This window comes from Phocoena sinus, chromosome 20, assembly GCF_008692025.1.
Source record: "Phocoena sinus isolate mPhoSin1 chromosome 20, mPhoSin1.pri, whole genome shotgun sequence".
NCBI lineage: Eukaryota > Metazoa > Chordata > Mammalia > Artiodactyla > Phocoenidae > Phocoena > Phocoena sinus.
Window position 1 is genome coordinate 57,671,331 of NC_045782.1, and position 16,731 is coordinate 57,688,061.

The 16,731-nt window shown below is 40.5% G+C and overlaps 1 protein-coding gene across 17 annotated transcripts in view; it reads right to left on the reverse strand.

The window, feature by feature from the left end:
* CEP112 (centrosomal protein 112) overlaps positions 1–16,731 on the reverse strand; it is a 426,576-nt gene that overhangs the window by 91,045 nt on the left and 318,800 nt on the right. For 12 of the 17 annotated variants that reach the window (XM_032616346.1, XM_032616345.1, XM_032616350.1 and 9 more), the window contains 2 exons: positions 10,201–10,263; positions 4,042–4,191 (listed from right to left, as the gene is read on the reverse strand). The exons of 1 other annotated variant lie outside the window; for it this stretch is intronic. In XM_032616346.1, coding sequence (XP_032472237.1) covers positions 4,042–4,191; positions 10,201–10,263 — 213 coding nt within the window. Of the gene's footprint in view, positions 1–4,041; positions 4,192–9,792; positions 9,843–10,200; positions 10,264–14,435; positions 14,961–14,997; positions 15,430–16,731 lie in introns of those variants that run through there. 4 more of the 17 variants (XM_032616354.1, XM_032616349.1, XM_032616358.1 and 1 more) reach the window with 4 other exon arrangements.

Genomic DNA, 16,731 nt, shown 5'->3' on the forward strand with positions numbered 1-16,731 from the left:
GCAACAAGTGCCTATACGTTAACTATCTGATATAGGTTAGTGAAAGAAAGGCAACAAGTGCCTATACGTTAACTATCTGATATAGGTTAGTGAAAGAAAGGCAACAAGTGCCTATACGTTAACTATCTGATATAGGTTAGTGAAAGAAAGGCAACAAGTGCCTATACGTTAACTATCTGATATAGGTTAGTGAAAGAAAGGCAACAAGTGCCTATACGTTAACTATCTGATATAGGTTAGTGAAAGAAAGGCAACAAGTGCCTATACGTTAACTATCTGATATAGGTTAGTGAAGAAAGGCAACAAGTGCCTATACATTAACTATCTGATATAGGTTAGTGAAAGAAAGGCAACAAGTGCCTATACATTAACTATCTGATATAGGTTAGTGAAAGAAAGGCAACAAGTGCCTATACATTAACTATCTGATATAGGTTAGTGAAAGAAAGGCAACAAGTGCCTATACATTAACTATCTGATATAGGTTAGTGAAAGAAAGGCAACAAGTGCCTATACATTAACTATCTGATATAGGTTAGTGAAAGAAAGGCAACAAGTGCCTATACATTAACTATCTGATATAGGTTAGTGGAAGAAAGGCAACAAGTGCCTATACGTTAACTATCTGATATAGGTTAGTGAAAGAAAGGCAACAAGTGCCTATACGTTAACTATCTGATATAGGTTAGTGAAAGAAAGGCAACAAGTGCCTATACGTTAACTATCTGATATAGGTTAGTGGAAGAAAGGCAACAAGTGCCTATACATTAACTATCTGATATAGGTTAGTGGAAGAAAGGCAACAAGTGCCTATACATTAACTATCTGATATAGGTTAGTGATAGAAAAGCAACAAGTGCCTATACATTAACTATCTGATATAGGTTAGTGAAAGAAAGGCAACAAGTGCCTATACATTAACTATCTGATATAGGTTAGTGAAAGAAAGGCAACAAGTGCCTATACGTTAACTATCTGATATAGGTTAGTGAAAGAAAGGCAACAAGTGCCTATACGTTAACTATCTGATATAGGTTAGTGAAAGAAAGGCAACAAGTGCCTATACGTTAACTATCTGATATAGGTTAGTGAAAGAAAGGCAACAAGTGCCTATACGTTAACTATCTGATATAGGTTAGTGAAAGAAAGGCAACAAGTGCCTATACGTTAACTATCTGATATAGGTTAGTGAAAGAAAGGCAACAAGTGCCTATACGTTAACTATCTGATATAGGTTAGTGAAAGAAAGGCAACAAGTGCCTATACGTTAACTATCTGATATAGGTTAGTGGAAGAAAGGCAACAAGTGCCTATACATTAACTATCTGATATAGGTTAGTGAAAGAAAGGCAACAAGTGCCTATACATTAACTATCTGATATAGGTTAGTGAAAGAAAGGCAACAAGTGCCTATACATTAACTATCTGATATAGGTTAGTGAAAGAAAGGCAACAAGTGCCTATACATTAACTATCTGATATAGGTTAGTGAAAGAAAGGCAACAAGTGCCTATACATTAACTATCTGATATAGGTTAGTGAAAGAAAGGCAACAAGTGCCTATACATTAACTATCTGATATAGGTTAGTGGAAGAAAGGCAACAAGTGCCTATACGTTAACTATCTGATATAGGTTAGTGGAAGAAAGGCAACAAGTGCCTATACATTAACTATCTGATATAGGTTAGTGAAAGAAAGGCAACAAGTGCCTATACATTAACTATCTGATATAGGTTAGTGGAAGAAAGGCAACAAGTGCCTATACATTAACTATCTGATATAGGTTAGTGAAAGAAAGGCAACAAGTGCCTATACATTAACTATCTGATATAGGTTAGTGGAAGAAAGGCAACAAGTGCCTATACGTTAACTATCTGATATAGGTTAGTGGAAGAAAGGCAACAAGTGCCTATACATTAACTATCTGATATAGGTTAGTGAAAGAAAGGCAACAAGTGCCTATACATTAACTATCTGATATAGGTTAGTGGAAGAAAGGCAACAAGTGCCTATACATTAACTATCTGATATAGGTTAGTGAAAGAAAGGCAACAAGTGCCTATACATTAACTATCTGATATAGGTTAGTGGAAGAAAGGCAACAAGTGCCTATACGTTAACTATCTGATATAGGTTAGTGGAAGAAAGGCAACAAGTGCCTATACATTAACTATCTGATATAGGTTAGTGAAAGAAAGGCAACAAGTGCCTATACATTAACTATCTGATATAGGTTAGTGGAAGAAAGGCAACAAGTGCCTATACGTTAACTATCTGATATAGGTTAGTGGAAGAAAACGTCATTCACTTTATCCATAATCTACGTGAGTGAATCAAAACTCAACTATATCTTATCTACATCGTGATTTTAATTATTTTCCGGTACCTATGTTTTGGTCATTATATGTCATAAATATAAATATGTACACACATATATATATATATATATATATATATACTGCCATCTTTTAACTTCAACTTCAGTCTTTATGATTAGACAGTCTGTTGGAAATTAGGGTCAGAATGTTTTTCCCTTTTAACAGGTGAATGGATTAAAACTACAGAAAAATTAATTAAAAATAGGCAGTTGTACTAATTACATTTCTTTCAAGATGTTTCAATCTTTGAGAAACAGTACTGGAAACTCTGTCGTTATGAAGTAAATGAATGTTCCCCTTTTGCATATATTGGGATTCAATTACTTATTGAAAATGTGGAAATTACCTACCACCCGGTATCTGGGTATCAAGTGGAAAAGAAACTCATGTAAAATGAAATTTTTATATAGCAAAAGAATTTAAATAAAGTTGTAACTCAGTTCACGCAAAGCAAAACAGTTCTACAGATCCATGAGTACTTCCTCTGCATCTATAAATGAAGAGTTTCAAAGATTTGTGAAAATTACCAGAATATGAAAAAGAAACATCTTTTTTTGTCTCATCACACGTAGGGGGAGAAAACGCTCACAGATGGAAAAATACAGGAAAAATCTCATTAACGACAAAACAAGTCGTCGCCTGTAGAGTGAGGAGGCTGGATATACTTGCCTCTAAGGTTTGGTCCATGTCTTAAGGTTTTTCTTGTATTCAGTGCTGTCCAGGCTTAAAGGGTATATACAACAAAGCAACTGACATTAACACTGACTTCTCCCTAAATTACTCAGATTGCCTACGATAGGCTCGAGAAAAGAAAGATGGAGGGATTAGGCAGAAAAAGGCAGTGACCCAAATGTCTCTTTTACTTTTCTTTGCTTTGTATGATCACATACTTCAAGCACTGTTATAACAAAGTAAAATCACTGAAAAATAATCTTTTGCTGGGAATTCTTTAAAACATGTTTTGTTCTCTTTTAAATCTTATTTGTAAAGGTTTCCAGATGCTTATCCTCACAGATTAAACACAGCACGATGTAGACACTTACAAAGATATTCACTGCTATGAAGCCAAGAAGAAACTACTTGGAGATCTAACTGCCTACCACCTAAAGAATCGGGGTCCAGGGGATTTTCTGTGGCTATTAAAGGTGTGATCCTCTGAAGCCATTTGGAAACAACCTAGGTTCTCAGCAGCCACACAGTACGGTGTCCAAGCATATCGGATGGCTGGCATTCCAAACCTCCAACAGGTTCTTTCTCATGGTGCGAACCCGTAATGAAAGGATGTGGGCAGAGAACAGAATGTAAACTGGAAGCTGACTTCTCAGTTCAGCAGCAGTCCTGGGCTAAAACAGTCCTTCTCATTTCAAGAGACAGCTCCAAAGTGGCCCTCAAGAGAAAGGATGGGGTATTTTTCAAATATTTGTTCCATGTGAATGGACTGGGCTCGCCCAAAATGACTTTTTCCGCCGGCATGTGATCTTTTAGAGGGAAGGCAGCCTGAGTCACTGGCTACATCGAAGTTAGAGTCCAGTGAATGGATTACTGCAGGCTGGGTGAGCAAGCCAGATACCTGCACTCATCCGCCCACTGCCGGGGTTTCAGCCCTCCTTTTAATTACATTAAAGCAGCTGGCACCACTGGTTACTGGGGTCTCCAGATTACCTTGATTGCTCGGTCATTATCTCTAATCAGCTGCTGCTTCTCATCTTCAAACTTCTGTACAACGTCCTGGAGCTGCCTTTCTGCAGCGAGCCGCTGCTGGCTGCTCTCCTCTTTCAGAGAGGAGATGGTCGTCTGAAGCTCTGCTATGATCTAAAATGAGAACAGCATGCTGTAGCTTCAAATTCTTCAGTGAGAGGCCTCTATTTTATATGTATTTATGCTTCACGAAAGAATGGATTTGGCAAAACTCTAGTCCACAAACTAAATATTTTCAATGAATGTATCACACACACGAACGCATGAAATTCCACACGATAAAAGACTATAATAAAACTGTGAATGGTGAACAACTGCTGAACCAAATATACTTGGAAGCCGTTCCCACTATAACATTCCACAATGTTTACTCATCAGAGGAAAGGACATCTGTGATCTCAAAACTATGAAATGTGTCAGGATTCATTTTCCTGAGAAACGTACTTGTTAGGGTGAAAGAAAACCTGTTTCGCCTTTCATAATACTTTGAACTCTAATAACCAAAGAAGATCATGAACAGAGCTCACGGTCCACAGCTACCTAATTCTACACAATGATTTCTGAGTGTTTACTAACGCTCGTGTACTGTGCTAAGCACTTCCGCTCCTGTGTCAGCTACTACTGTGTGACACGCACTGTCATTGCCCATCTTTTATAAATGGAGAGGCAGAGGCAGCGCAAGAGGTCAACCCGTGACCTCGCTGAAGATGCCATGCGACCGGGAGACAGGCAGGATGTGAACCCTGCAGACAGGTCGAAGGCTGTACTAGTTGGTTCCCCTTAACTAGCTACTACTTTGTCTTCCTTTTAAACAAGGTTTTGGTATTGAAGAGACGTTTATTATGATACGGTTCCAAATAGGTTGCTTTCTTCCTAACTGGTATATATCCATGAAAGTTTATTTTTGGTTCAAATGAGTCATTTCAGAGGCTCCCGCAGTATTCGCTACATTTGAGAACCGGGTCTCTCCATGACTGGCTTCCCTCCATGGTCTCAAAGTAAATCGGATGAGGGACCTTTTCTTTAATAGGTTTACTGAGAGCACTGCTCTTCCTTTGGTTTGGATGTATCCATTTCCTTTCAAATTCAATCGTGATCGACCTTTCAAAAGCAGGAAATGGTTGTTTCTTCTAATAAAAGAAGCAACCTTGGTCCTGGGTTAGAACTTTATGCTGTTGGGTCTATAGGAGAAGGGCTGACTGGTGAGAAACACTGAACCAGTTAGTACTATATTTTCCTTGAAGCTCAGTTTTTCAACTATTATTTGATGACAAAACTAGATTCCAGTATCATAAGGCAGTAAATAGAAAGTGTCTGGAGTCTCCCAGATGCCAAGTGCTACAGAAGCATTAGTTGTTACTACTGACATGAGTAGCATATTTACCCAAAGAAGGAACATTTAAGCTTTGAGAAGTGAGCAAACTCACTGTAACAAAGGTTAACACTTAGAGTTTGTAAATAATCAAATATAAAACAAGTGTGAAATAAATGACAAAATATATTAATATTTTTAAATGCAAATCTGAACCTTCTGCAATGAGAAGAGGGATTCGTTTACTGAGAATGAAGATGTTTTCGTCTGTTTTCTGAATTTTGATTAAGTGTTTCCATTCTGGCTGCAATTCAGTTAATTCTCATAGCACTCCTCTGAAACAGGGAAGGTTAAATTCTTAGAGTAAATGTCAAAAACTGGGGCACAGAGCCATCAGCTCACTCACAGTCACAGAGCAAGGGGAGCTGGAGATAAGCAACAACCAGATTGCCTTGGCCCAGCATGAAACTTAAGAGTGATATTTTATAAGAACATGGGGCCAAATAGTAAAAATAACTATTGCAATGACTAGTGCAGTGTTTCAAGTTGAGTAAACTGAAACGTGGTAGAAGTGGTGAGTTTAATTCTGTAATGTGTTCAGTGTGTGTGTGTGTGTGTGTGTGTGTGTGCGCGCGCACGTGTGTGTTTAGTTCTGTCACGCAATTTTATCACGTGTAGATTCGTATACCGCCACCACGATTACACGGCGCGTTTTTATGGCACAAAGTAATTTTGTGTCTTTAAAACTTAGTAAGGTTTAGATTCGCTTCTAACTGACCAAGACTGAAGGTAAAAAATATTTGGGGGCTCTTCAAATGACCACCAGGACATAAGACATGGATCTCTTCTTTTCAGAAGATTTATGACAGCGTACATCAAAAATAAATAAATGCAGGTTTTGGAAGGAATGACGGGTGAAGACCAGGATGCTCTGAGGAGAACACACTCGCTTTTGTGTAGAAAATGAAGCCTTAACGCTCTTTGCGGGAATAATGGAATTCCTTCGGGGAGATAATGAGATTATCTTTGGCAAGTTATATTTTAAAACTTATGAAGATGATATAGGGAGAGCGTCAAAACACTTCAGGTGAAATACCTCATATAGATAAATGAATTGATAGACTGACAGACATGATGGATTTAGAGAGGCGGCTGAAATATGGATAATATTGGAAGCAGATTTGAGGTTTACTTTAAGATTGCGAAATAATCACACGAACTAGATGAATTGGGTCTTGGCTGTAGACCTAGAGTATAAGACAACGGACTATTCTCTCCTTAGCTCAGGGCACACAACCGGCACTCGACAGATATTTAAGTATTGGAACTATAATCACAGTAAATAAGAAAAAATAATTCCCTGGCAAATTATATTGAGATAATTTAGTCTTTTCATAGAGTAATAATGTAAAAAGTTTCTGAGAAAAAGAAAAACTGACCTGTGCAATCATACTCAAACGCCACCGGGTTTGACTGAATCATATTAAAAATCGTAAGACAAAATGCTACCACTCAACTAAATGTCTATCCTGTATTAGCTTCAGAGAAGGAAGTGGATGAGAGCATTTCCACATGGATATTCAAACTTAAGATCTGGGGAAGCAGGAGGAAAGTTACTTGGGGCTAATACTGCGAGCAACCGAACCAACGAAAGCTGTAACATTTCGTCATATTGCTAAGCAATTTCTACTTTGCATAAATGTCAGTGGGCTTCTTAGGTCTTAAAAATAACAGGGTTCTAAATAGAGGTTCAGATTTCATTTTTAACTCTCTTGTTTTTTAGATCATAGTAGAGTTTGAGATTTTCATAAAACTCTTCTTTAAAATACACTGGACAAGGCATACATGGCAAGGTTTGGCAAACATTGAAGATCCCCAGAAAATAAGTGGAAGAGGGGCACCCGTGCCTTCTGGGTGGCCACCCTGAAGAGTGGCAGGGAGGGGGGCATATGGGTACGGGGCATGAGCCCAGGCTCTAGTCTGCGCCAGTGGGAGCTTGGGGGCCATGTGGGGGGACGTCGGTCCCTCAGCGATGGGCAGGCTCTGCTAGCATTTCTCCGCAGCTACCTACATTCCTGCAAAAACGGCAATAGCTTTCTTTGAAAAATGACCACTAGGTAAGTCAGATGAGTGGGGAAAACCACATGAAAGATGAAAAGGCAAGGTTAATATGTAATATTAAGATAAAAAAGAACAAATACGCGATTCTGATGGAAGTTATATTTGGGAGTGTTCTCAGGGATGGTGCCACCGTTGCCATCAGGGTGAACACCGAGCGACCCAGGAGGGGTGCCGTCCGGGGCCTGTGAGCGTTCAGAGTGCATGGTCTACTAGGTCCTGGAGCTTGATAAAATCTTAAAGGTTAAGTGACTTCCTTTAAGGGAGTATTAAAATATTTTCCAAATTTAACCTGATGCTTCCCTAGGTACCAGTGTATTCATTACTAATGCATCCATCTTATTACTTTTTTTTTTTGAGAGAGGGATTTTAAAAAATCTGATAAACAGTTAAGCAGCTTTGATTCGGGCACCCTCCTCAGCCGAGATATGAGTTCGAGATTCCAGCAGACCATCACTGGGAAACAGCAGAAGTCCATCCACAGTTCTGTTGCATACGGTTTATTTTCAAATAATCTGTTTCTCTGAACTGACTTTATTATAGACGAGTGTTTCTCAAATGCCAGTTCACAGATATAAACATATACATATATTTATATGCATATAAATATTTCTATTATTTAGAGGTGGGCAAACAAAATGTTCGTAATGTAAGGTCATCCTACCTCTTACGAGAAGGCGGACTATCTTGTATCGTGTTATTCTATCTTTTCTAGGATTTTTCTTTTTGGGTGCTACACTGCCCTTTCACTTATGAAGGGTGGCCACAGCTCACGACACCAGCTGATGTCTGCTCCTACCTCCTTCATGTCCTTACACGGGGAAATATCCAGCAACCCTTTGCCTCTCCAAATTCTGGAGGGAGATTTTATCAGTTCTGGAACACCCAGAAATAAATTTAAAATACATAATTTCTTGCTCCGTCCATACATTTTTCATTCTTTGCTCCCCCTTTCCTTTCTCCACTGAGATTTCATAGGCTCCTATAAGAACTAATGGCTGTTAAATGCTTTACCGTGTCCCAGGCCCTGTGCTAAGCACTTTTCTGGCATTGTGCTGAGGTAAGTATACTACTCCCCCATTTTACACACGCTCAAGGTCACGTAAGTGGTGGGGCTGGTATTCGGACTCAGGTCTGTGGACTCCAAAGCTTAGGCTTTCTTCCCCCCAACTTACATTTAATTTGCTTTAATGAGGACCAGTCAGGCTTCTTCACACCTTCCTTTAGGTAAAACTTAAATACTCTCAGTGTTTAAGCATTTCTATCAGCTCGCTTTTGGTCTACCTCCGCCATTTAACGTAAACCAAAATAAGCAGGATGTAAGGGTATGCCAGCCGGGTTTTTTCACGTTTTAGTTTAGCTTTTGGAGTAATAAGATTTCTTTTGATTATAAGAATCTCTCTCAGTGGATTAAAAAGGATATTTCCCCATGTTATTTCCTGGAATAATGGCCCTCGAGACATCACCGTCATCTTTTAGATAAACACGTTCGTCTTCACTTAGACAAAGACTTTTTGCTTTCCTAATGGGATGTGAATTATATAATATATGCACATTTTAGAAATAACTGTAGAACCTAAGCAATTTCATAATTATCGGCAGAGTTTTGCCATATTAAAAACGTGAGGGGTTGGGCCAGACTTGGTGGTGTCAGGTTAAGACCTTCCGTTCCAATGTCGAAGACAGGTTGGGTCCTGGCTTAGTCACTTGCTAACCTGCGTGACCTCACCTCTCTGAGTCTCAGTTTTCTCAAACGGTAAAATGGGGCCAGTAATAGTTTCTAACCCCAGAGTTCCTGTGAATGAAACTGAATGAATCAATATGATTAGTGCCCCATAAAATTCTTAATTTCATTATTGCTTTGTTGTAGCGTTGGTAGTACTACCACTGTGTACGTACATTTCCGTTGACTGCCACATCTCACTATACATGGCAAAAATACTAAGAAAAATTGATTTTAAAAATCGTCAGATATGATGTCCACAAAGTGAAATGGCTTAATCTATCCATCTGTAAGATGAAAATTAGCCTTTTATTTATTCCACAATGACTCATACGACTAAGGAATGTTTGGAATTCCCTAGATGACGCCAGAGGACATCATTGTAACAACTTGTGCAGAAGAAGGCCTCCAAGCATCGTGACTCAAGTCGAGACACGTGTTCAGCCTCTACCGTAACCTACGGTAACAACATCCAGCAAGATGTGAATGCTGACCCTTGCAATTCTTCTTTTTCCCAAAAGGGGTCAACAGTTGAGGTGCTAATTTCACCCAGTATACTTGCCATTTTGAATCCTGTTGTTAAGCGGTCTTTAGGTGCAGCAAAATGGCATACTGCAAAAAAAGCACAGATGGTATCAAACCGCTTACATCACAGATGTGGGTGTGTATCTCCAGCCCCTGGGAAATGTGTTTCAGCCTGGACTTGTTCAAGTACACAGGCTGGTTTTACAACATCTGAGTGTGTGTGTGAGCGTGTGTGCGTGTGTGTGTCGGTTCAAAGGGTTCAATATGCCTGATTTCGGGAAGTTGAGACTGAAATCGTAATAGCATCTGTATGCTCCTCAAAACTACGATGCTGACCCGTAAAAACTGAGGAGACTCACCTCCGGCTCTAAAGTACAAGCGCTTTTATGGTAGGTTTCTCTCTTGTTTGTTTTGGTTTTGCTCTTTTTTTCTTTAAAGCTCTTACCTGTGAGGATTTGGCAAGCTTCTGAGTGTATTCTTTCTCAGTCTGCTTCAGCCTGCTGTTGGCCTGAAAAACACATGCAATGAACACACACACAGTGACCTGTGAGGTTGGTATCTCTCGCACACGCCTATCACCAGGCAGCTGGGATGGCTGCCAGCTGCACCGCCCTTCTGGGGCAGCCAGAAAACCACAGGGCTTGCCTTTGATCTAACGCCAACTATTCATCACTTAAAAAGCAAAAAGCAAAAGAGAAAAAAAAAAGATCTCTCCTGCCAATTATTAGACAAACACAGACTTCTGTGGAAAGAGAAAGGGAGAAGGAGAGACAGAAATAGACCCAGCAAACGTGTGTGAAGTCAGGGAAGAGAGGAAACACAGGAGAAGGAAGAGGAAACGAGGGGAGAGGGAATCGGAGGTGGGGGAGGGAAGACGGTAAATTTAACACTCTTTCCCTTAGTTTAAAGAGAAAAGAACTAGACCCTCCTGGTGGAGGCTGACAGGAGATTTTAGACTCACTGAGCCAAGGTCCGAGCCCTATTCTGCCTGGCACACAAGAGCTCTTTTTTTGAAGTGACAGATGCATCTAAATCAAACCACTTCTATGGCCTGGAGGTAGGGAGGCCTTCCCAGAAGTCCACATTACTTAGAACTCCACGATCTCCTTCGCCACCCGAGTTCCCATCCTTTGTGTGTGACCTGCTTTCCGTCTCCCTGGAAGCCTCAGGATCTGCACTTTATCCTCCGTGTTCGGAAATGTCCCGGTGACTTGCCCTAGCCGGGCCTTTTTTCTCATCCATTGTGCAGGCACTAAACAGGCCCTTTCAATCTGCGCTCGTGTCCTGCATTTCTAGAAAAGGCTTTGGTCACTTCTCTCTTAATTTCCTCTCTTTCTCCCCCTGGTCTCTTTCTCTCTCGTCTCTCTGTCTGCCTGTCTCTGCAGCTCTGAATATTGGACCTCACAGGTTTAGCATCTTTTTCTTGTTGTTTCTATTTTCCATTACTTTGTCTTTTTGATCTTTTGTAGCAATTCTCAACTTTAAATGTTAAACTTTGTATTGGATTTTAAAGACTCCAGCTGTCCTGTTTGTAATTTCCAAGAGTTTCGTTGTTGTTCTCTGAACACGCCATCACTCCCCATTTTTAACAGACGAGGAAGCTGTGCCACAGAGAGGTTAAGAGAGCTGCTCAGCGGAGCATCTAGGAAGCGAGGGAGCCAGGACCCGACCCCACGTGGCAGAGCACAAGCGCTTCACCGGCTGGAACACACGGCACAGGGCGTCCCAGAGAATCCCACTTCTCCGAGGTGACTGACTTCATACACACCTATACAATGTCTATACCTACACACACACATTTATATTTTCTTTCTGTTCTCGAGAGTGTCTGTATTTTTCTTAGTTCCTTTTATTTCTTTGCTGTACCAGCCTGTTTGGGCCTCTGTTTTTCACTTTAGAAATTGTCCTCAATTTTTGGTGATCTTTGGTGTTCTTTCTTGTTTAAAGTGTGGCCCTCTAAAACAGGCAGGCCTGGGGACAGGTGGAGTCATTACAGGGTATCACTAAGGCTCCTGGACTCTCTCATACCGGTATCTGACTGGACACCCTTCTTGGACCCTTTTGCCCAGAGCTGTGCCCCCTGGTTTACCGCCTGGCGGCAGACGTCGGGCTGCCAGGGTATTCAGAAGGGTGCCTAGATGTTCACGATACTGATTCTTGTATAGCCCCGTTTTTATTTTAACCCTGAGCTATACCTGGGTCCCCTCTCGCATTCCATCTCTCCAGGGAGCAAACCAGGGGTGGACATGGAATAAATTCAAAGGCTGAAGCCCCAGTACCAGTGTGATGGTATTTGGGGTGAGGCTTCAGGAAGTGATGAGGTTGTGGGGGTGGAGCCCTCATGAATGGGATTAGCACCTTTATAAGAAGAGGCCAGTGAGCTAGTTCTTCTGCCGTTTGAGGCTACGGTGAGAGGATGGCCGTGTGCAACCTGGCAGAGGGCTCTTACTAGAACTGGACCACACCAGCCCCCTGATCTCCAACTTCCAGCTTCCAGAACGATCGGAAATAAATTTCTGTTCTTGATAAGCCACCCAGTTTGTGGTGTTCTGTAACAGAACCCAAGCTGACTAAGACAACAGCCGTGTGATTTATGAACTGAAGTTCACAAGCAGTTCTCTAGAGTTTATCCCATAAATCTCTTTGCATCTATAATGGTGCTGAATATACTGGGTAGTTTTGTTTTTTCCCGACTAGAGAGGGCTTGTGACTATTGCTGTTTTCTCTACTAAATCACCAGACTCTATTCTAGCTCTATGACTAATAAAGCCACTCTCTACTACAGAATCGAGGCCACACGGCACAGGAGATTGGTTTTGGACACATGAAGTTTGGAGATGCCTACTGGACACCTCGTGTTGAGGTGAACATTTGAATATGTTCAAATGTTCTGGAGTCCAGAGGAGAGGTCTAGGTTAGAAGTATAAATTCAAGTGTCACTAGTATATAAACGGCAGGTAGAACTATGCTACTGGAGGAGATCTCAAGGCACTGAGTGTGTAAGTCTAAGAATGCTGAGCCCTGGGCCTGCAGATGTCAGGAGGCTGGAGATGGGGAGGAAAGTAAATGGAAGTAATGACCAGAGAGAGAAGGCTCAGGAGAGTGTGGGGTCCTGAAGCCAAGGGAAGACAGTGTTTCCAGGACTAGTCAGCTGTGTCGGGTTCTACGGGGAGTCATGCGACGTGAGCGTGTGGAGGACAGTGGTGGCCTGGACGTGAGTGATTCTGGTATAGCACCAAGGAGGAAAGCTGGATCGGAGGGAGCTCAGGGTAGGAGGGGGGAACTGGAGAAGACGAGACAAGTGGTCCACAGTTTTGTTACCAAAAAAAAAAGGAGAGAAATGGGCTGGAAGTTGCAGGGGAAGTGAGTAAAGAAAGGGCTGATGGTTGTTTTCTTTTTTACAAGACGAGAGAGCAGCACGCGTGCAAGATGATGGGAAAGGTCTGGCCGTAGAGAAGGAAAAGACAAATGATGCCAGAGACCTACTGGTGGCATGTCCTGGAGTGAAGGAGAAGGGGTGAGTTCTAGGGCACAAGGGGACAGGGTGGCCTCTGCTGGGAGCGCAGGTCAATTATCCCTGGTACAGTGGTGGGAACTTCTCCGTGGAGCAGGAGGAAAGATTCCTCAGTGAAGCATGAGGATGGCAGAAGAGACTGTTGGAGATTTGAGGTGTGAGGAAAGGGTATGAATAGCCATGTCAGAAGTGGGAAAGGGAAGAGGCTGAGGAATCCGGTATGAGCCCCAGGGCTCCAGGAGGTATTAGGGCCCACCTGACATTACCAGTATGAGTTTAAAGTGCGGCCAATGGGTGAGATATGAACACCTCTAGAAACTGCCAATAGCAACATGGAGCAGAATCAACACTTCGGAGAATAATGGGAATAACTGAAGAAATACAATGAACTTATCAACCTTTAAGGTTTTTACTATTTATTTGAGCCTAAATCACAGTTGTCTGGATTTCTGAACTCTTCTTAGATGAATCTGAAAAGCTCCAGTTTAGCATGGCTGAAAACTGATAGCTCACTTCTCATGCAAACTGTCTCTACAACAGTTTTGAATAATTTTATTCTCAGGATGGTTCTCACCGTCCGTTTTATTTCCATACATAAACTTAGGTTAGGGTTAGCTCTTTTCATCCAAATCTGATTTTTACAGCTATCATTACTACTTAGAAATACGATTTTCTTTTTTTTTTTTTTTGCAATATATATATATTTCAATTCAAAGTGAATCGACAATAATACACCATAAATTCTTATTTTGACACTCACCCAAAATAGCCACCTGGAAAACCCGCTTTTTGTGACAAAGTACAGAAGGCTTGGTCACATTTAAATCACTGAGAACTAGAGGGAAATACTATCGCAAACCGTAATAGACATTTACATCCATAAAAGTCTTCCCGGTCCTTGTTGCAATATTGCAGAGTGCAATTGCTACTTGGCAAACTAGTGTAGCATAGAAGTAAAAGCAAAAACGAACCAGAGAAAGAAAGCCACAAGTCTAAACCTGTTCAACAGTTAACAGTTCAAACTCAGTAATCAAATCTGTATCATGGGCTTCTTTAAAACAAATCTTCCTACACCTTGCAGTGTATGACTTAACTTTTACTTAACACAAATCAACATTAAAATTAGTAGTAGAGATTTTTAAAATGAAAAAGTTTTGCTACTACAGTAACATATTTAAACATCCCGAAGGAAAAGAAACGAAATGTCAAGATATTTGATTAAAAAATAATTTGTAAATTAAAGTAGTATGCAAATACGCAACTTGGAAGTCATGCAGTGTTTTATTTAAGAAAGCAGTAAAACCAAAGAAAACTGGTAAAAATGGTTTTAAAGAGAGTACAAATTCTTTTCTCAGTATGCTAATTTTAGACTTTAGCAGGATCTTGGATCTTTTTTTATCTTCTTAAACACATGAAAAGCACGTGATTAGAAGAAATACAATTTCCAAACAATCATCTGTAGCATGACCTGAACAGATGAGAGGAAAATCGTCATCTTGAAAGGAGAAAGTTGTTTTGTTTTCTTATCTCCGGCTCTTTCTCTCTGCCCCGACGTGTGCTTGGCCTGCCCTCCCCCTCCGCCAAGCCCTCAGTCCCCTCTGCTGTCCTCAGGTCACTCTTCTCTGCTGAAGAGCCCAATGCGTTTGTTTCTCTACGTAATTGCCATCAACATCTTGGCTTTAAAGATCCTACTGGAAAGGAGCAAAGCAAACAATTTTCACAAAGGTGTCGATGCTTGTTAATTATCTTAATTGCTACTGTTTCTCTGCAGGTCTTAATTCAAAAAAAGTCTCTCCTTCCTTTTTTTTTTTTTCCTATCATTAATGGTGAAACTTCAGGCATTCATGATTTCCAGGAAGGTGATGTGGAGAGAAGAAAATTAGGAGACTCCTCTAGAATACTTATACTTAAGGCAGCCCCAGATCTTATAAAGAGAAATTTCTTTAAAATATAATAGCATACATTTCTGAATTAAATATTTGTTTTTAGGATTTAAAAGAAAGATGCTTCCCAGATTCTTGAAACACAGCATAAAGCTCAGTGCACTGTGCAGTATTTCCTGTTCAAAAGCTTTGCAGGCACTCATCTGAAGCTTCTTCAAACGCTGTGAATACAGTTATGGCCAGCTGGTGCCAGATTTTAGTATATAACTGTACTACCCTGTCAACAAAAATATTCAGAGAATTCATAACAAACATTTATATTTAATTTAATATATTTACAGAACTTTCAAACTTGAAAATCTCTGTATTTTACCTTAAAATAAAAGTATAAATTTAGAGTCATAAACAAAATTCATGATTTTCATTTGGGCCATGATAGAGTAACTGGGACCATACTTAATCAGCTGTAGTAAACAGCCAGAAAGCTGGACAAGACACAGGAAACACAGCTTTAGGACGCTGGGAAACAAGAAGCACAGGACTGTGACCCTGTGAAGGGAAGGGAAGCAAATGGGACAAGCCCTACAATCACCCCTGCTCCCGTCGCAGGGCACATTCTGGGCCTGAACACAGGGAAAGGGAATCGAAGCACAGCATGGCAGTATTGTGAGTAGAGGAAACACAGACTGGAGTTTGGGAATCTGAGGAAGCTGGAATTTGTAGGCACCGAGTACCGGACAGGAGGAAGCTATGTAGAGAAGGAGCTTCAGAATCTACCTGGTTTCCTCTTGAGTCTGTTGCTGATAGTTTGGGTACGTAAAGGGTTAAGTTCTGTAAGGCCAAGTAAACAGTGACTGGTGAGCTTTAAGATGAACAATTCCCAAAGCTCACACAAATCTGGGAGATATTTGAGTTTTAACCGGCCAGAATGAAGAGTCATCACGGAACATCCACAAAGGCCACACTTTAGTCATGGGGTTAAACTAGCCTTAGAGTAAAGAAAACCTCAAGTCAGTTCTAACAAAGTTCAAGAACAAGCTTCAGATGGGTCAGACTCGTCACCTGCAAGTACTTAATTGCTTCCTAAACAAAGCCGAATATTTTTTAAAGGAAGTCATTTACAGGAAGTCAATATACATTTTACAGTGTTGATCATCCAATAAAAGATAACACGAGAAGAAGCAGGAATATGTGAGCCGTAAGCAGGAGAAAAATCAGTCAACAGAATTAGACCTAGAAATGATAGAAATGGTGGAATTAGTGGACAAAGATCTTAAACTACCCATTAAAAGAGACCCAAATATTTAAATAAAAAAATTGAACACAGCAAAGAGAGAGATAGAAGTATAAAAAAGAACTAAATAGCCTAGAGCATAGTAATATACTATCTGAAAGGAAAATTTCACTGGTAGGATAAATAACAGATTTGGCATTATAGAAGAAAAGACCAGCAAATATGAAGAAAAAGCATTTTAAATATCCAAATGATTGTCAGAGAGACAAAAGACTGGATTTAATGAATCTCTGAGACTGTATCACATCATCTAACATATGTGAAATTGTATACCAGGAGGAGAAG